At 30.2% G+C, this 21265-nt stretch overlaps 1 protein-coding gene across 2 annotated transcripts; it reads left to right on the plus strand.

Moving 5' to 3' along the window:
* The first annotated feature begins 339 nt into the window (after positions 1 to 339).
* On the plus strand, positions 340 to 19799 carry LOC111714724 (hydroxyproline dehydrogenase). Of its 2 annotated transcripts, XM_023489886.1 has the most exons (10): positions 340 to 440; positions 10804 to 10862; positions 11812 to 11852; positions 13964 to 13990; positions 14786 to 14844; positions 15673 to 15742; positions 16147 to 16160; positions 16323 to 16344; positions 18178 to 18305; positions 19697 to 19799. In XM_023489886.1, the coding sequence occupies exons 1-10, from the start codon at positions 347 to 349 to the stop codon at positions 19750 to 19752; spliced, it is 570 nt and encodes a 189-aa protein (XP_023345654.1). In that variant the 5' UTR covers positions 340 to 346; the 3' UTR covers positions 19753 to 19799. The 2 variants fall into 2 exon arrangements, with proteins under 2 accessions (XP_023345654.1, XP_023345655.1); XM_023489887.1 differs by lacking the exons at positions 18178 to 18305; positions 19697 to 19799 and adding an exon at positions 17332 to 17990.
* The last annotated feature ends 1466 nt before the right edge of the window (positions 19800 to 21265 follow it).

The raw sequence follows: 21265 nt of genomic DNA on the forward strand, positions 1-21265 counted from the left end.
AGTTCAATGCTCCGACCAATGATAAATTCTAATTACATTTGTTTGTATAGCGTATACAAGATTAAACATGATTTTATTACTAAAGTAGTAGTTCTTATATTGGCTTGAAGAAAAGCTATTTCTTTATCAAATTATTATTTCTATAAATATTAAGCTTTTGATAAACATTTTCTAATGAATATCATAGCATGCATATTAATTCGAAAATGAATATTTGATTAGAAGACACGAATGTATATTTAATCTTTTTTATACAAAATATTTACTTTAGCCATATAAAGGGTGGACGGGACTGTTAGTATTCAAAAATAGAAATGAAGAAATATTATTTTCCTTTAACATTAGGATGTTGCTCACAATGCTTCAGATAAAACTCTACAAAACTTTTGGAAATCATGGAAGAGCAAAAAATACAGAGCTCCCGAAAAAATGGATTTATGGTAAGCATAGAATAACATTTTTAAGTGAAGGATCGACTTTAAGTAAAACGCACTTTTTTTTAACAGGGCATTCGATGGATCGAACCGTCCTAGGTCGATGATGAGAAAGTTTGATTATTTTTGACTTCGTTTTAAAAGGACTGTAAGCGTAATTCGATTTCTCTAGTCTCAACTGCAGCCTTGAAACCTTAATCTGAACAATATTGTGGACAATATTGATGATTGTTGAGCTATACAAGTGCTAAATTCTTATTAAGTGCGAACAATTTTTTCTCGGGATTTTTTATTTTTCTAGTTTGTTTAAGATCAAAACGAAAGTATTTTATTTTGATCGAAAACAAACTAGAAAAATTGAAAATCACAGCAATCATTTTTTTGCAAGCATGATACCTATTTCAAAAACATAAATAGTTTTATTCAGTTTTACTCAAATTATTTAAAAGCAGGTCGATAAAGTTACTTAATCACCCTGTTGTAGGGTTATTAAGTAAATGTATCCCCCCACAATGAGGCAAATTAGGTATGCAATTTGAAATTTTAATAGTTCTTTTTTTGCCCTGTTGTAAGGCGATAAAGTTACTTAATCACCCTACAACAGTAAATATTAGGTGTGATAAATTCCATCAAAATTGAATATAAAGTCTATTCACTTCGTAATTTCTATAGGATACAATCAAGAAAGAAAATTTGAAGAAGAAAGATTATAAATTCTAGTTATAAATATCATCTTAAAATCTTTATGGATTTTATGGAGTCCCATAATAGTTATTTTGTCAAAAATTTTGGGAATTTTAGATAAAGAATGTTAGACTCATTTTAACTATAAAACTTGAATGCAGTAAGTTTCAAAATTTTAATTACACATGTACATATTTATAAGTATACGGTACACATTAAAATAAAAAACTTCATTGCGAAGATAACATCATTTTCTACTTATACATGATTCTGAAAATTCTCTGCATTATTTCTTCGCCAAAAATCCGCTAATAATTTTTTATGGAGAAATGAGAACTTAAAAAAACAGCAATTTTGTAACTACAAAACTAATAAAACCGGTTTAATTCTTCATCTTACAAAGGTTTATAAAGTACCCTTGGGAAATTTCATAATTTCCTCCTGAGCTGAGTTCTGGATTCTACCCTTTCCGCTTTTTCTTCACTGTATTTCCACGTCCGAAATCTGAAATGCGTCGTCAAGATTTCTGATCTAAAATAGCAGTTTAAAGTTCCTTATTTAAAAGTGTCATAATTAAAGTTCCCTGAAAAGTAATTTTGAGATTTGTTGTTTAGGGATTATAGTTATAGGAGTAGTCTTTCTTCATTCAGAATATAATTATGTCTTAAATCAGATTTTAAATTACTCTTCAAGAAACGTATAGCCTTTTTCATTGAAAAATTTTAAATTCTTAAAATAGAAAATATTTTTTCTTGATATCGGAAGATATACTTTCTCAGAGACTTATTTGGATAATTGGATTGTAATTGGTGGAGCACTTAGTGTCCCAAGTGTTAATTACCATCTCTCTGATGGAGTAATTAGTGTCCCAAGTGTTAATTACCATCTCTCTGATGGAGTAATTAGTGTCCCAAGTGTTAATTACCATCTCTCCGATGGATTAATAAGTGTCCCAAGTGTTAATTACCATCCATCCTATGGAGTAATCAGTGTCCTAAGTGTTAATTACTATCCATCCTATGGAGTAATTAGTGCCCCAAGTGTTAATTACCATCCATCCTATGAAGTAATCAGTGTCCTGAGTGTTTATTACCATCCTTCGGATGAAGTAATCAGTGTCCCGAGTGTTAACTACAATCCCTTCGGTGGAGAAATTAAAGTGTCCAAATTATTAAAAACCATCCCTCCGGTGGAGTAATTGGTGTCCTGAGTGTTAATTAACATCCCTGTGGTTGAGTTATTAGTGCCATTTTTTTAATTACCAATCCTCTATTTGATTAATTAGTGTCCTGAGTGTAAATCACCATCCCTCTAATGGAGTAATTGGTGTCTTGAGAGTTAATTAACATCCCTCTGTTTAAGTAATTAGTGTCCTGAGTGTTAATTACCATCACTCCGGTGGAGTAATTAGCATTGAATCTAAATTGTGTATTTCCTCTGCTGAATACAATTTCCTCCACTGACCACCGCTCCAAGGGGACCCAATATGCTGCTGCAAACTTCATCTTTCTTTCATATGACTATATTTACGGAAATTTGTTGCAACTGAAATCCCAAAGCTAGAATCTTAATTAGTTCTCAATGACATCAGCTTAGATCTGAATCTTATTTTCCCTATTACTTTTAATCCGGAGCTCAGAAATAGGAATCTGTATAGAATTAGCATTAATTTATCGATTTCCTTTCATAATAATGATTAAAGATCATACAGTGATAACCATAAAACTCTGGAAAAGGGAGACGACGTTCAGACTCAATTTATGACTTTAAAAAGTGCAATGAACATGAGACACCACAGTTGTGTGGAGTAAAAGGGCCCAAATGACTTAACAACTGATGTTACAATTTACTAGATAAAATATTTGCTTTGTAACAGCATCAAATACTTTTGGTACTGCTTTCATGTCGTCTTCCTATTCTACAGTTTTCTGGTTATCACTGTGTATATTGTTTTAAACACTATTTCAAAAATATCATCTAACATTTTCTAAAAAAAATTACCCTCCTTCAGCATAACATTTTTTTCAATTAAGAAAATAGAGTAAATTCATTTTTCTCATGACAGGTACATTTCAGAAAATAAATACTGACTTGCGATTTAAATTATAATCTAAAAGATGTTTTCTTGTGAGAGACTGTTTATACAGAGATGTCCCAATAAACAAAGGAATTCAGTAACGAACTCGATATAGTCTTTTTTAATAATTCTTTGATATAGTACAGTGATACCTACGTAGAAAGCTGTAATCCGTAAGATTTTCGTCTACTATGTTCACAGTTTGCTTGTTTATGTTTTGACTGCAAACAGTTGTAATTTGTAATACAGCCATTTACCGTATATAGAAAATGTTTACTCCAAAAACCGTTATTGGGCTTTATTTCTAATTGAAAATTAAATTTTGAATATTTTTTTTAATGCCTAGAAATGGATTTAAAGGATGTGTTGATTTATTTTAAATCAAATGAAAACCTTTAATTTTGGAATTTAAGATCACATTAACAAATAAAACTCTCCTTAATGTCATGTTTTTAATGTCTTTAAACAATAAAGAATAAAAAAATATTTTATTTTTACGATTTCTGAACATTTTTTTATGAATTAAGAGTTTAAAGGTACTTTCGTGAATCAGGCATGTCCCTCTTTTTAAATGGACTGTCACTTATCCCTATTCCTGCTCATAAACTATTATTGGTCTATTCATTGCCCTTCTTTTAAGGCTAAACCCAGGCTTTTACACTAACTGCCCGAGTCCTCTGGTGCACTGCCTGAATGACTACTTTTTCCTGTAACAAACTAAATCTTTCAGTTGTCAGATTTTGATAATTTTTAGCTTTTTGGAAAGCCATGCTATAAGTTCAAGGAAAGGGAATGCACAAGTTTTGCAGCGAAATTTTTGCAAATCAGATTATTTAAAATTGTGCAAAAATTTTTACATATTTGAAATACCATGGTCTAGGGCTTTTCGAAAATGTTATTTTTGGACATTTTTTTGCCAACATTTTAACTTTATAATAATAAAAATTTTATTTTTGCAAATTTGAATTTTTTTTTTACAGATTCTAAAAGTAGAGCACAAGAGCTTTCTAATGATGTAACATTTGTCATACTTAGACATCAAAAGGGGATTTAGCAGGGGGGGGGGGGTGTCAGCGTATTTTGGTTTTCAAGTACCCCAGCAGGGATAGGGTTAAAATTACGGCAATTATGGTCCATTCAAAATTGTGTTTAAAATCCGAAAAATTAGGGTTTCACGTGAGTAGAACAATCCCTTTGAAGTTTTAAGGTTCCAAAAACATCTGAAGCTAGACATGATCATTTTAAATGAATACACTTTTCCCCTTATACTTTTACTTGGGATACAAGTATTGCATATTTTAATTTAAGCAAACTTTTACAGAATTATAGTTTTAAAATGCTTAAACCTATAGGAGAGTGTCGACAGTATATTTGCATTGTACATCATAAACTCCTAAAACCTTAAAAGTTCTATTCTGCATCAGTATAATTTTAGTCTTAGGAATGTTGTCACAGGGGGAGGGGGGGGGGTGCATGTCCAGTTTCCGGTGTCTATGCATGACAGGAAAAGTATTAAGTATGAATACTTGTACACTTCAGCAAAATATTTTATATTTTCTCCAGAATATGCAAAAAGCAACCACGAATATGCAGGATGTCCCAGTCTAAGTTGGATTAACAAATTTAGATTTCTGGAGCATATAAAAAAAGTATAAAACTGGAATCATCTTGTTGCAAGAAACATTTTTGGACGGGAAACTTTTTTACTTTTGAGGGAGGAACTATTTTGGGACAAGAAACTTTTTGGAGACAGGAAACTTACATTTTAAACTGGAAACTTTTAATACAGGAAACTTACATTTTAAGACAGGAAACATTTTAAGACAGACACCATTTTGAGACAGAAATCATTTTGAGACAGGAAACATTTTGAGACAGGAAACATTTTGAGACAGGAAACATTTTGAGACCGAAATCATTTTGAGACAGGAAACATTTTAAGACGTGAAACATTTTGAGACAGGAATAATTTTGAGACAGGAAACATTTTGAGACAGGAAACATTTTGTAACAGGAAACATTTTGAGTCAGGAAACATTTTGAGACCGAAATAATTTTGAGACAGGAAACATTTTGAGACAGGAATAATTTTGAGATTGAGACAGGAAACATTTTGAGACAGGAAACATTTTGAAACAGGAAACATTTTGAGTCAGGTTACTGTTTGAGCCAGGAAACTTTTTTGGACAGGAAACTTTTTGATACAGGAAACATTTTGAGACAGGAAACATTTTGGGACAGGAAGTTTTTTGAGACAGGAAACATTTTGCGACAGGAAATTTAATTTAAACAGTCTGTGAAAGAAACAAATTTTATACAAGAGGGGGAAAATTTTTTTGGACGGAAACGTTTTAAAACATTGTATAGCGTGTGTTTGAGTATGATATAAACTGAAGCAAAGTAAAAGAAGGCAAATTAGACTTTATTTATATTTCATGTTAATGAAAGAAGAGAGCTTTTTATCCAGCTTAATAAAGAGATTTTTCTTGATAACATATTTGATACTAAAGGAACTGTAAGCAGAAGTTCTAGTGAACCTCCATTCCTGACAATGCCCTATTCACAACGATACATGGTAAACCTTTATCTGATAATTATTGTGAAAGATGTTGTCGTTTTCCTAGAAATTAAAGTGTCTAATTTAGATTATTTTTTCATGTTTTCCTGCAGTGTAAATGCGCAAGTCACTTTCGTAGGAGAACCCAATATAATATAATATCTAATTAATACTTGATAAGACAAAACATTTTAATCGTTTTGAATCTGGCATTGTTATCTCTGCATATAGGGCACTTGAAATTACGCTTACAATCACTTTAGATAAAAATACTTATTAAAATGATTTTTTTAGAGGATGTGTTGCGCGATTTTGTTAACTTTTAGCAAATCTAACAAAAGCTTCTCATGATCTCATTTCATGCGTGAAATAATAGGATATTTCTAAGTTTAATATAGACTTTTTTTTGATATTACAAGAAGAGCAAAAATATAAAATTATAAACTTTATTAAAAGTAAAGATTACAGGAAGGAAACTTTATTTATGTAATTGGAATTACGAAATAAACACGTCAAATCACATTGGCTTCAACCCTTTCATGGTTTCAATCATAACTCATTTGTATTGAAAAAGAGCTATTGAGCAAAACATTTAAATTTTTAATGTGTTGTAACCAAACGAATAGCTATCTCCCCCTCCCCCCTTTCCAATCCCTATATCTTCACAACCTGACTAAGTAAACCTTTGAAATTTAATCAAATTCAAAGTTTTAAATAGCTAAGGTTTACGACACTGGGTTGCAAAAATAAAGGAAATCAGGATTTGTGGCCAAGATTCAATTATATTTCAGCTACTGCTTCACTGTGCTAAATGTCAAAACTAGTTTGAAAAAATTACATATTTTTTTGCAAATCAAAAATTCTAAAGTCGAATCATAATCAATTCATATAATTTATTTTACTCGCTTTTGCTAAAAATCCAATAAAAAGGGGCCAGAAATGAAAAAAAATGTAATTATCAGATAAATCCATGCTTTTCATAAACCGTTTTTTTGTCAAAATTGAATTGAACTATTTAAAAGCTTTCCAAAAATTTACAAATTTTCATATTTATCTTTATAACTACGGATTTAGAGGGGGGTCAAATTACCCCCCTCCCCTCCCCCAGCTTATACTGTTTTTTTTTAAGTACGTATTTTCAACCAGAAAATACTGTTTTATCCTTGTTACTCAGAAACAGAGGTTTTAAGTGTAACGTTGTGAATCGATAGGAAACCTTTATCGTATTGACTCAGAAAACTGTTTTTTGTTGTTGATATTTGGATTAGACTACAAACACTTTTTGCGTAGTTTTTCAAAAATTCTGCAATTTGTGCTTTAAGGAATTGAATCTTTGCCACAAAATCTGAATTTTTTATCCCTATATCTCTGCAACCCAATTTTCGACGCATTCATATATAGTTTATATTTCATAATTTTTCTTTATTTTTTTTTGATCTGAGATTAACTTATAAATTTTTAATTCCTGTTTCGAGAATTTTTGATAATGAAGCCTATACCCTCTTTCATTTTTCGCGAACACTCCCTTTAAGAATGACAATGCGGATTAATTAGAATACTAATAAAAAATGTTGTATCCATGCAGTGTAAAGATATATGATTATAAATAAACACACATGTATGTATGTAGTATGTACTTTCCAATTTTGATTGAATGTAGATTTTGAGAGTAAAATTAATACTCTTTAATACTCGTTAAAGGGAGTGACCGGCTATGATCGGATATGTAAGGTAGTTAAACTGAGTATGCAGTTTTGTAGAAAACTTCTTTCGGGTTCATTTGAGACATAGTAAACTTTTTAAAGATCTGTAAATCCTGAGTTTGAGCGCAAATTCGACGTTCGAAATTCCTACCTTGGGGATGGATACGTTTTCAGAATTAGTTTTTTTTTTAATTATTAAATAACGACGACAAAATGTAAACAAAACTCTACAGTAAACTAATAAGTTGTTTTGGAACCGGTTGAGAAAACAAAAATTAATCTTATCATCGAAAATAAGTAATCTTGTTCAATTATTAGTTTCTATTTTCTCAATATTCTAGGTCTCATTATACACAAACATTTTCTGCAGATTTTCTTGAATTATTATTGAAAAGACGACATTTGGAGAATTTGAAGAAATCTGCAAATAAATTCAAAGAAAATAAGAAATTCAATATAATGATGAAAACGAAATAATTGATTCTAGCATTAATTTATTGACAAATTTCTTTTGAGAAATATGCTCCCAACCATCTGATCTAATTAGATTACTGTATGATATTTACTTTATATTTCGTCATCGACGTCGTTATTTAGTAATTTTTAAAAAACCGATTCTGAAAATGTATCCACCCCCAAAGTAGGAGTTTTGAACGTCGAATTTGCGCTCAAACTCAGGATTTACAGATCTTTAAAAAGTTTTATATGTCTCAATTGAATCCGAAAGAAGCTTTCCATAACACTCCATACTCAGTTCAACTACCTTACAGAGCCGGTCACTCCCTAACCCCTAGATCATTGAAACCTCATGCCTAAGACCTTTTAAAATTCAAATTATGTATTCTACTGGACTAAATAGCCAAAGCTGTAAATATCACAACATCAGGGTGCCCAGATAAAGAGATTATAATATTTAAGGTTTTGGGAAAAACTGAATTAATTTATTGTACAATTTAATTAATTCGTTGGCTTAGCGTGGGGAGACCGTAGAACAGAGGAGTATTCAAGTTTTATAAGATGTGGGAGTTATTAATCAAATAAAAATCTTTCAGAATTATATATTCTTTCTGAACTTTTTTATGAATCATTCCAACCTCGTTTTGTTCTTTTCTTTGTGCTCTTGATCGAGAATGATTCAAGAAGTTTGTCCCACCATACAAAATTTTCCTCATTCGTTCTTATTCTAATCGTTCCATCCCCGTTATGTTCTTTGTTATTTCATGAAGAACGATTCAAGTCTCTAAAGAACAGTTTTTAATCATTCCTCAATTATTGAAGAGTATTGAGTAGAACAAAGTTGCTTAAAATGCATAATATTTAACCAGATATTCAATTTATTGTTCAATCAAAAAACCAGATAAACATCCTCATACACAATGTTTAATGGACCAATTGTCATGGACTAATCTTCAGTGAGATCATGTTCTCGACTTTTGTACATTTATATATATTATCATTTATAACATTTAAAAAGATAAATTTGCTTTTCATAATACGTTTACGAAAAATCAAAAGTACAGAAGCAACGTGGTTACAAAGTTGTGCCGGTAAAGTTACATAAATTTGACTGTCTTCATCTATCTAGCTAGTAGTGAACTTAATGAATGTGATTGACAGTAAACAGTGAATGTGTGTAAGTTCAGTGCAATTGTACATTCCAGTGTCCAGGCACAAAAGCCAGAAAAGCAAGGATGGCTTCGACATAGGGATGGAAATCGTTTTCAAAAACGTTTTATGTTTCGTTTTGGATTTTTTAAAACTAACAAAATACAAGAAAAAAACGAATTATTAAAACTATAATAGATGTGTTAATTTTAAGCTTTTGAAATCAAAAAACGAAAGGACTAAACTAAAGTTTAAAAAAAATAGATCTTTTCTCTTAAAATTTTATTTATGCAAATTTTCTCGTTTGAAGCGATTCAAAGTAGATTTAAATCTATATTTTTCATCAAAATGCTATATACATGTCGCATTTGATCCAAAACGATCGTAATTTCCAAACGATCACTTTCAAAATGATCATTTTCGTTTTAATTACAAAATGATAGTTTTATTACAAAACGAGATCGTTTTTTACAAAACTGTCGTTTTTATTATATAATGATCTATTTTAAAACCATCGTTTACATCCCAAAACGATAGTTTTTCCATTTTTTTAAAAAAAAGATCGTTTTCATAAACGATCGTTTTGAAAACGCCGTTAGGCTTTTTCTTCTAAAAAATTTCATAACTTAGTTTCATCCCCTTTAAAAAAACTATCATTTTCAAAAAAGATCGTTTCGATTTTAGATTTTTTCATCGTTAACAAAACGAAACCAACGTTTTAAAAAAAAGTCAAAACTGTCCATTCCGAAGCTTTGATATTGATGATCAGTACAAATTGTTAAAGGGTAACTTTGTAAATGCACCACTCTTCTAAAAAAATAGTCTACTGTCCCTTTAAACATGATTAAGGAATAAGATGTAGAAAAAATAAACCAGAATTGTTGTAAAGTTTATATTAGTTAACGATAAATAAACAACATTAGTAAATTACCCAGTATTGTGATAATAATTATCAGGCAATTCTGTTTACTTAATATTATGGAGAAAACGCATGTTAAAGAAATATATAAATAAAATATTAAATTAAATAAAATTAAATTAAAGTTTAGGTTTTGTTGTAAAGCCTATTGTACATTTTGAAATTATAATAATATTAACTTTTTCTTATTTCAATTTAATGAATTTCCACAATAAAATTATAAACAACATCTTTTAAATCTGACCAGTCGTAAACCTTGGGGTGTAGAAGAGTTGTGAGTTGCCACAAAAAAATGTAGAGCCAATTATCGGTTCAGTCGTTTTGACGTTTATTAGATACAAAACGGACAAGCTATCAATTATTCATGAAATACTTTCTGCTCCAATTTGAAAATCACATATTGTATTTTTACCTTTTTCCGAAAGACATTTTGAAAGTTTTTTTTATTTATCCAACACCTCCCTATTCAAGTTCGCGGTAGAAAATGGTCAAAAATTAGTCATGATTTTAAAAACTTTATGGAGAAAATCATGACACCCCCCCACCCTACTATACAATAATACCCCGACCGGGATAGGTATAAGATTTGTATACATTTCTATAATTTCTAAAAATTTATTTTCTTTTGTTGAATAAAGTGCAAATAATCTACTTCCATTGAATATTATCACGAATACAGATTACAAAATGATGGATTTCACATATATATAGAAAGTATTGCGGAGAATATAGTTTTAATGGTTTGTTGTATATTTAGATTTGTGATCTGTTTTTCTCTAGATGTTATATAAATACAAATATTCCATTTTTTTCTTTTATTTTAGGTGTTCCATGGTTGAATCCTGTACATTTGATATCAGTTAGAAGTGTTAGCTCTCAACAGGTGAAAGGGACTGAAACCTGAGCATTTTATGAGTTGGTCGAGCCCCATAAGAGTTTTCATCCTGTCTCGAGAAATCGATATAAAACTGTGTTAAATTTATACGAAAATTTATATATATAAAATTTTGTATAAAAATCGTAGGTTTAAAGCAAACAGATCATATTCAGTAAATATGCAACCAATCTGAAAACAACTGTATCCTAGAGCTAGCCTAAAAAACTTAGGCTGACATTTAAATCACAAGGAACAATATAAAGTGGTCGGTTTGTAATGCTAAATTAAAGTTTTGAGTATTATATATATATTTTTAAATATTTAAACAACTTATTTAAAACGCAAAACATCCATTTAGAGAATTTTTTTAAATTTCAAATTCTCTATGGTTGTTTTGATAATTGGTAAAGATATTAGAAACCATGCAATAATTTAAATAATATTATCTTTTAATCCGTACACCCTTATATACACCGAGCCAACCTTGTATCATAAAACTTTACGCTGGTTAGTCTATAACGAGTAAGAGGCTCAATTAGTAATCATTAGATCGGTAAATCCTTGTAACGGTTTGGATAATGCAACAATTAGCGCCACGTGCTTGACAAACATATTGTTAGAGAAACATAACATTTGGTTCTGAAGATCGAACTACTGAAAACATTTCGAAATCTTGAGCATTTTATTTTAAATTATGAACATTTTATTTGAAATTATGAATATTTCGTTTGAAATTATGAACATTTTGTTCAAGATCATGAAAATTATTGTTCAAACTTATGAAAATTGTGTACTAAATTATTAACGTTTTGTTCCAAATTATGGACAGAATGTTAGGATTGTCTAACAAATAAATTTATACACCCCTAACAATGTCTATATCTTTATAATTTCTAACAGTTAATTTAAAAAAAATAGACAATTTCATGGAAATAATTTTTTTCTATATTTTTAGGCATTGGATCTAGATTTCTCAGACCATCAAAAAGTATTCAGGTCTTTTCAATGTTTATAATGTTTAAGGGTGCCCTAATAAACCACATTGCGTTTCTGTCGTATATAGACGAATTCCTACTGTTGAAGGATGATGTTGAAAGATAAAAGACGACAATTAAGATTAACTTCTTAGTATTTTAGCTTTTGTTATATAATTTAGAAAAATATGTTTACAAATTGTACATTTGTACGCAAAGTGTCAAAAATTTACAAATAAAAAATGTACTTTATTACAAAAATGTGAAATTTGTTTTTTTATCGCGCATCAACTCAAAACAAAATACACTTTTCTCCCTAATTTTGAAATTCCAAAATTATACTCTCTCTGCTATTTAAATTTAAATGTGTAAACAATAAAGTTTGAATTTTAAGAATTAAACTGTTCACAAATGTCTGAATTTAAAAAAATCTCCGTCTTTAAAAGAAAGTACTTTGTGATCTGCACTAATTTGGCCCTATTTTGACCTTTTTAAAGATTATCCATGTCATTATTTGTCATCAAAGATCGACTATATATCTCAATTAATTTTAATGTTTATAAAGACACAAGTCCCATGATGTAATCTAAATAATGGGACTAGTATAGCACCAGAGGCGTTTTCAGGGGTGGAACTATGGGGGCTAAGCCCCCCCCCCCCTGGACCAGTGAAATCTATTGATTTCAGGGGGTTTTTAGGCCCCAACATGTGCTGAGCCCCCCCCTAGACAATTTCCTGAATACTCCCCTGGTAAGCGGCAACTACGACAAAGAAATCTGCCTTCTCGGTATATCATGTTCATGATCATCAAAAAATATTGGATCAAGATCAACATTTACCCCCATATTACAAGGAGGAGGGGGGGATTAGTGTGTGATCCCCCACTGGGGCCAAATCCCATTCACTGGGAGAGTACCTGCCTTCTCGATGGATCACGCAACCCTCACCCCCAATCCCCTTACCAATCCATACATCAATCATCATAAAACATTTGACCAAGATCATCAAGATTTGAAAATATATTTCGGTCTGGGTAAACAATCGATTGTAAAAATGTTAAAAACCACAAGAAAATCACCAAACGAAGTTTTTTTAAAAACCTTAACCTGATTTAAAATCTCTATAGCTATGCAAAACAATGCCATTGTGAAGATTATATATTTACTGATATTCTTAGGATATAAATATATTACAAATTCTATAAATATGTTGAGAATTAAGCTTGAAGATCTTCTCTTCTTCCTGGTTCTAATCAGACTGGCTCCTGGATTCTCTTTTCATCCTTCCCGGATTTTATCCTTCCATCTCTTGTGGATTCTTAGTTTGTGATCTCTACACCATAGACCTTTGATTTTCCAAATTATGAAGTAAGATAAACTAAAAGTTTGAAATATCAAAGGCTTGCACTTTTAGGTTGCAAATATATAGGGATTAGTTTGAGGAAAAAATTCAATTTCTTTATTTATATATTTATCAAAGAAGTCATCTGGGGTGTTTGAAAATAAATATCTCCTGTTCTACCCCCCCCCCCCTCACCCTTCTCATTCTAGAATTGCAAAATGTCCCGGTTCTGCAAACTTTAAATTTTGGAATAATTTGATATTTTTCAAAAATAAACTTTGAATGATCATCAATGCCAAATGCTAATGCAGTGTAACTTAATATTGCAGATGTGTTAGAATATTAAAGTTTTCTAAATTTTTAGAAAATAAAATCAAGTTCCCAGTAAAAGAAAATATGAAAAAGATTAAACTAAATAGCTATGGTAGGACAAACTGACTTCCCCCCCCCCTCATAGTTTCAGTAGAAGTAAATATTTCCATTTACTGTTAGCTCCCATTGAAGGATTCATAACTCTATTGGGTAAAGAGATAGATAGAAAGATATATGATACCGCCATACTATTTCTACTTGTTTAGAATCGACAACAAACACATGACTGAACCCTGATTGGATGAGGCGCTAATGGACTCGGCATACATGAGTGCCCCCCCCCCACCCATTGATTTTCAGACGAACAAGATTGCGTAATATTATGTTTATCCTGGGATAGAGGGGTGGGGTGGGGTGGGGGGGGGGTTCTCATGTAAGTTCTGAGCCCAAAAAATATCAATTCATTTTTTTTATTTTCAGATTTAAGAGCACTGGAGACTTACTCAGGTCTGATGCAAAATATCAAAACTTTTTTATTAAATTCTTTTCAACTAAAGTATGTTGTAATTTACAACAAGAAAACTTCATTTTAATGCAAAATAGTTTAAACTTAATTTTTAGAGACATATTTCGTCAGATGCAATTTTATAACTTGTTTAATGTGTACTGTAACTGTAACTGTAAATGTAACAACAATACAGTACATAAGAAATAAACAATACATTACATAAGAAATGAACAATACAGTACATAAGAAATGAACAATTCAGTACATAAGAAAGAAACAAAATACACTTACTCCTAAACATAATTTTCTAAACCCAAAATTGTGTTCACCTGTGGTGTAAATATTTTTTTTAAAATTATATTATCAGAAGTAGCAAAGTCCAAGATCTACGACATAAAGATATATAGACCATGCAATTAGATTTGTGGCAAATGTTCATTTCAGTCATATTCAAATAATATTCTTGTTTTCCGTTGACCCGTCATGGTGTTTAATTCAATATTTTAGATTATAATTTGTTTGTTTTCTTCTTTTTTAGTGCATTTTGAATCTTCAAAGAGAACATTTTTTTAATTTAAGAAAAAATCGTCATTAATTAGGTGCAAATGCATTTTCAAAGTAAATTTAGATACTATTATTTTTTCAAATAAATATTTACATTGTGATGTGAAAAGCTGATTTCTAAAATGTTTATTTTTCAAAATATTTCTTTTATTTCCACTCTTGAGTTTAAATATATAACAAAATATAAATGTTAAATATATAAATTTATAAATTTTGCATTATTTTTGTAGAAGTCTGGCTATACTAAAAATTTGCTCTATCAACAGCTTTGTGGAAAATGCTTTGCCAGGAACACATACGACACATTGTTAAAAGATTTCTTCTATTTTACGTAATTTCTTTTTGCAAACATTATAAATCTGAAATTCTTAAATTGATTATTTACTGAATGAAATATAAATTTAAAAAGTAAATAACTAATTAGATAAGTTTATCCATTCATCGCTTTTGATCGCTGCTAATTTTACTTCTATCTGTTGCGTCTATAAGGAGAAAATTGTTAAAAACGACCTATACTGAAGAACATAGCGTCCATACAAATTCAGAAAGTTGCAATATACGACTTGTTTCATAAATAATCAATTCAAACAAATCATTCAAATATTTTTACGCCGTAAGCCCCCTTATATTTATCACGAACACTCCCTTTAATAGAGAGTGTATCATTATAATTGTATCTCTTCAGCCGATCAAACTTTAAATAAACCAAAAAAATATTATAAAGATCATAAAGTTCACTTGGTTGCAGGGAATCTATAAGACACAGACAGTTGTAAATTCGTCAAATTTCCTTCTCTGAATTGTATTCCTTTGTGGGTAACCCTGTATCTATACTTATATATAAAGTAGTAATCTCTGTCTATTTGTGTGGATGTCTGATCATAACTCAGAAACCCCTGAGGTGATTTGGCTAAAATTTTGATTGGGGAAACTCTGGAATGTTCTTAGCTTGGTTAATATGTTGCCTATAGTAGCGAAAGTTTACTTTTCACACAAAGCTGGGTTCCCAAACTAGTTAAAGCATAATTCTCTAAAATACCATAAAGAAATCTGTCTGATTGCAGTTCAGTAAGTTTGAATTTTTAGTTTTGATATTTAATATATGTTGCTTTGTTAGTTATGCGGAAATGTGAGCAATTATTTGGCGAACGAATGTTTGCAATGGTTGCTCGGCCAACGTTCTACAGGTTAACATAGTTACTAGCATAGATTAATAACAATACAGATATAACACTAGTTGTCGTCTTTTCAAGATTTAGGGGTTCTCCGTTCACAATCACCCTGAGGCAGAAGCCCAAAGGAGTTACGCGCATGCTCTCTGTGTCTTGTCATTCGAAGCAGCATGTGCGTAACTCCTTTTGGCTTCTGCCTCAGGGTAAGTGTTTCAATTGCCTTAAAACCGAGGTGTACGCTAGCGTACTTACCCAACACAGCTGATATTACTTGTGAAGTTGTGTCCCTTGTCTACAAATGGACGGTCACTTAAAAATACGCACAGTCCCTTAAAAACTTTATTAAATGAAAAATCAAAAACAAAATATTTGTTTAATCATAACTAGATTAAAATTTATATATTTAAATTTATTTTTAGGCAATTTGTTGGAGGAATGGACCAATTTCTAATTTTGTTTATCTTTTTAAACAATTCATTATGAAAAAGTATTAGTTCTCTAGGACAAAATTAAAAAAAACATTAAATAATTTATTTTTAACATTTTATTTATTTTTCTTTATTTTAAATCAAAACTTTGGCTCGTGATTGTGAAGGAGAGACAGAGGAAGAACTAAGGTAAACCAACATATCTTTATTTTTTTTATTTTATTAAAAATATTTTTTAATTTTTAATTCTGCAGTTTATTTAAATATTAAAGTTTACACGGCCGAGGGTAAGTCAAGTCGAAACCAGAAATTATTCACTGCCAACTAAAGTAAATAATTAATAAGTTTTATTTTCTAATACTTGTTTGTAAAATCAAAACAAGAGGAGCTATGATGTCACAAAGTTGGACTAGTAATCTTTCATAAAATGACTTTCTCCTTTTGGTTTGTTTGAAGTGTAGACTGTAAGATGTCCAACCCTCATTAAAATTACCTCAAATAAGATCTGTTTAATGTTTAGGAAACATTTCAGAAGCTTTCTTTGTTTTTTTTTGGATTCAAAACTTAGACATTTATTAGTTTTAAAGATTATCATTGAACATTGCCGGATTTTGTTAAATTTATTTTATTTTTTAATACATCTTTTGAAAATCAAAGCAGATAGAATCAAATTATACATTTTATAAAACAGAATTGAGTGGAAAGAATTATATGATCTTTGAAACTTGAATGGCCTATGGAGAGCAATAAACATACTTTTATAACTCTTTTCAGTACCACAATATTCATTTTTTGTGTTATATAAAAAGAAAAAATTTATCTGAGAGAAAATTTCTAAAAAACGGACCATTAGCCTAGGCATTTCTGGAATTGATTTCTGTATACACTAAAAAATTTTGAAAACAGAAAACTGTTTTTTTTTATTTCTGGCAAAATTCCTAATATTTCTTACACATCTAAATATTGCTTGCTCTTTCCTGATAAATGTACATTTTAAGGTTTGGAATATAAGTAACCTATTGTCTTTGAAAGACAAAATTCTAAGATTTAAATATTTATTTAGTAAAATGTAGAAATCAAAACATTATAATTTTAGAATTACAAGGGTTTAAAGAATATTTCACATGGTGGAAAACAGGCATATAAGTTTCCTACTTTTTACCTCGATTTCTTCAGGCATAGTGAACAGACTTTTTCACTGCAATATCTAAAACATAGTGACAGGGAGTACTCTATCAAAAGGAGACCAAGTTTTACAATTTGTGTTTCATTTTATTATGCATAAATTATCTGATAAAAAAGAGCTCGTAGCTGATGTGAACCACACAAATGTAAGACAGAAGGCTGAAAAAATTCTCTCTACGGTCAACTCTGAAGTCACATCCTGTAATCATGTGCTACTTCCAAGTCCCAGTTGCCTTGAGCCGGAAATTTAAGAGAGTCTCGTTAAACGAAACTCCCGAGTTTGATTTTTGAGGTCTTTGCATTTGTGTAGATTTTAAGTTAAGAATTCAGAAAACAAAAGGAGAATGTAAAGAAACCGCATAATATTTCTAATATTTCTAATAATATTTGTATCTACTAAACTGCCTAACCCTCATTCTGAAACCGAGTTTCCAAAACTGGGTTTTATTACGATACTTAAGTTTCGGGCTCTGAGTAAAATTGTCAGGGTGCCCAACTCTAAATTGTCAAAAATCCACTGAAAGGCAAATTTTTATCCACAAAATCCTCAATAAATAACTAAGAAATCCCCAGAAAATCCTGAATTTTTCCTGCAGAAAACAGCTTTTTTAGAGTTTTTTGGGAGGGTTTATGAGAGTTTTTAACATTTATTTCTGAAAACTTTCCTATAATTTCGAGACATGTTTTTCATTAATTTTTGACAGAATATCAGAAATATCAGAATAAATATTAAAATCCCCAGAATATCTACAAATCCCCAAGGGGTTTCAAAATCCCCAGATTTGGCACTTCTGGGGATTTAATCCACAAGGTTGGGCACCCTGAAAATTGTTGAAGGAGCACATGTGATCGGCTTAAGGAAGCTGGGATCCATCTAATGGTCTGCCCTGCATTAGAGGAAGACGAGGGAGAGTCAGGCGCTGAGATGAAATATGAAAACAACGCGGCATACATTACAGAGATAGGTAATCATTATGTAGCCTGCTGTAAGAACTATCAAAAATAATGACAGCCATGGAATTGATCGATTTAGAATCCAAATTTAATATTTAAGAACACTTTACAATCGTTACTTTACAATCGATAATGATTTTTTAACAATATGATAGAAATGGACCTTGAAGAGAATAGGACGACTCATAATGTTCAAATATATGGAACAACCAGTGTCTGGTTGAAATAAAAAACTTTTGTTTTATTGATATTGAAATAGTTATTGATATCATAATAGTCAGTAACCTGTTGTAATAAAATCAGGAAGTAGAGACTTTTATTCATTTGGTTCGTTCATAGTTTGCGAATAACTCATTACGTTTGTTTTTTTAATCGTTATAAAAATTGATTTCTTTTGTTTTCAAAATTATTGTTCATTAAATCGTTTGGTGCCATCTCTTTACTCTACTATGTTCCTCTAGACAGCAATTTTTAAACCTAAAACAGTTTATGAAGGAATAAATTTTTCAAAAATCATTATTTTAAAGATAGAAATGAAAAAAAATGCTTTAAAATACTAAACAATGAACTTAAGATTTAGGTAATGGCAAACAAGACACAAATGGTTTTGAAAAACACCCATGTAAAATATCTTTTTATTACAAATAAAAAATGAGTTCATTTTTGCAATGCAGAAAGAAAATTGTTAGCTTTGAATAATAATTTTTTAAGGCTGAATATTTCTATACGGAAAATAAAAATATTTAGTCTTAAAAAGCTTTGAATACTGATTAATTTAATTCCTCTTTGATAACTTCGATATCACGTGGTGTACCATGTGAATATACCCTGCATGAATAATTTTGATTGAGGGATCAATTAGTTATCCTCAAATTCAAAAGTAGGGGTTGTATGCGTTTATATTGTAAATGTTTATTGCTTTTCTAAATGGATGCATTATAAAACAGCTGTGAACACAAATGGACAATTTCTTGGAGTATTTATAAAACAAGTTTGCCAAGAGAAAGAAAATATGCTAGGCATTCAAGATGCCTCTGTGTCCTTTCATTTTAGTTTTAAATGTTAACGTTTGATTATTATCTTACCCATGAAAAAAAACCTTTTTGAAGAAGTGTTTATCCACTTGTAGATCTTACAAACCAATAATAAAGCGATTAAAAAGATAATTTTTGAACCCAAAAAGGATTTTGCAAATTACCCCTTATAAACTAAATCTAGAAACGGGCCCATTTTAAATTTGGATGTCTAGGACCACAAAAAATGGAAATACATTTGCGAGGTAAACCAAAGACCAAGGGGCGATGTAACACTTCCAACTCAATCCGTTCTTAACATGTTAATCTATACTATTCTTTTTTAAAATAAACTAATAATAAATTGTAAAAAAATCCACTTTGTTTAGGTAGGATCATGATTAGAGCTGGTGAAGAGCGTCCCTGTCTTCAGTTCAAGGTTTGATCCAACTTTTACAGGAAAACAGTTAACCCTATTTCTGCTATGGGGGGGGGGGGAATTTGACCCCTCCATAGTTTTTTTACATAACTGAAAAAGTACTGGTCTGAGGCTGTTGAATTTTTCCTTTGCCCTCCCTTTAGGTAAAAAACCAGGCTTTAATACTAACTACATGAGTCCCTAGACAAACCGCCTGACTGACTACTTTTTCCTTCAACAAACTAAATCTTTGTTTTGACCGGTTTTGATAAATTTTAATTTTTTTAAACCTATGAAATAAGGAAAGGTATTGCTCAAGTTTTGTAAAGAAATTTTTGCAAATTATTTGCATACAACCCGTCAAAAGAAATTTGCACATTTTTAGTTTTTATTAATCACACATCAGGTTATCTAAAATTTTGCAAACATTTTTTGCATATTTGAATGGCATGGATAAGGGTTTTTCAAAATGTATTTTTAATTTTTTTTGCACACTATTTTTTGCAAACATTTTGCAAATTTTCAATTTTTTGATGCAGATTCTAAAAGTAGAGCTTTCCAATGATGTATAATTAGTCATATTTGGACATCAAACATGGGATTTAGAGGCAAGTGACTTTTTTATTGGATTTGAATAGTTTCTGAAATATAAATTGCAATTCAATTTATTTTGATTGATAATGGTGTGTGTATGTAAATGCATACATAATTTATCAAAGATTTTGCAGAAAATTAAATCCAATAAAGTTTTAAATAGAGTTTGAAACTTTTCCCAAATCATTTACATTGAATTTGCTTTCTGAAACTTGCATTATGTACTTTGATTACATAATCTTCTTAAAACTTCTAAATAAATGTAAATATGTTGTTACGCAAATTCTTAACAAAAGTTTGAACTAAAGGGACTGTTAACTTGATTTTATGTGACCCTACATATACCAAGCAGCATGTCCGATTTGAATCTCTATCCTAAAAGGTTTTTTATGTTAAAAAATAATTGAGATATCCTTGATTTCTCTTTAAACTTGATTATTATTGTACTGTGGTTTCTACATAAAGTATTAACCATCCTGCGTCTCATACACACCCTAGTATGATTAGTAGTAATTCAGTCCATTTGATATCGCCGCTAAATTTCTTTATTTTTCTCCTATTGGTGGATTTTTTTAAAGATAGATAGATAGAATGATGATCGATAGATAGCACTGAAGACACATTGAAACCTAATTAGATAATCATTTGTTAAAAAAAAATTTGTATGTTCCTACATTTTCATCGTTGTTTTATAGTTTAGTGTTAATTATTTTTTTATTTATAAAAATTTAGATTTTTTGTTTGTTTTCGGGGCCCTCGGTTAAATGCAAAAGTTTGAGAGAATGCCGCAACTTGTTTGTTTATTATATAAACATGTTGTTTCGGCCGAATTGAAATGATGTTATAATTTTCGTGATATTTATCGCTAATTAAATGAATGATGGGCATGTGTGGCTGTAGTTAATGTTCATTTGAACTATACTGCCGTTTGATTTTTGAACTATTG

This window comes from Eurytemora carolleeae, unplaced genomic scaffold, assembly GCF_000591075.1.
Source record: "Eurytemora carolleeae unplaced genomic scaffold, Eaff_2.0 scaffold1636, whole genome shotgun sequence".
NCBI classification, from domain to species: Eukaryota; Metazoa; Arthropoda; class Copepoda; order Calanoida; family Temoridae; genus Eurytemora; species Eurytemora carolleeae.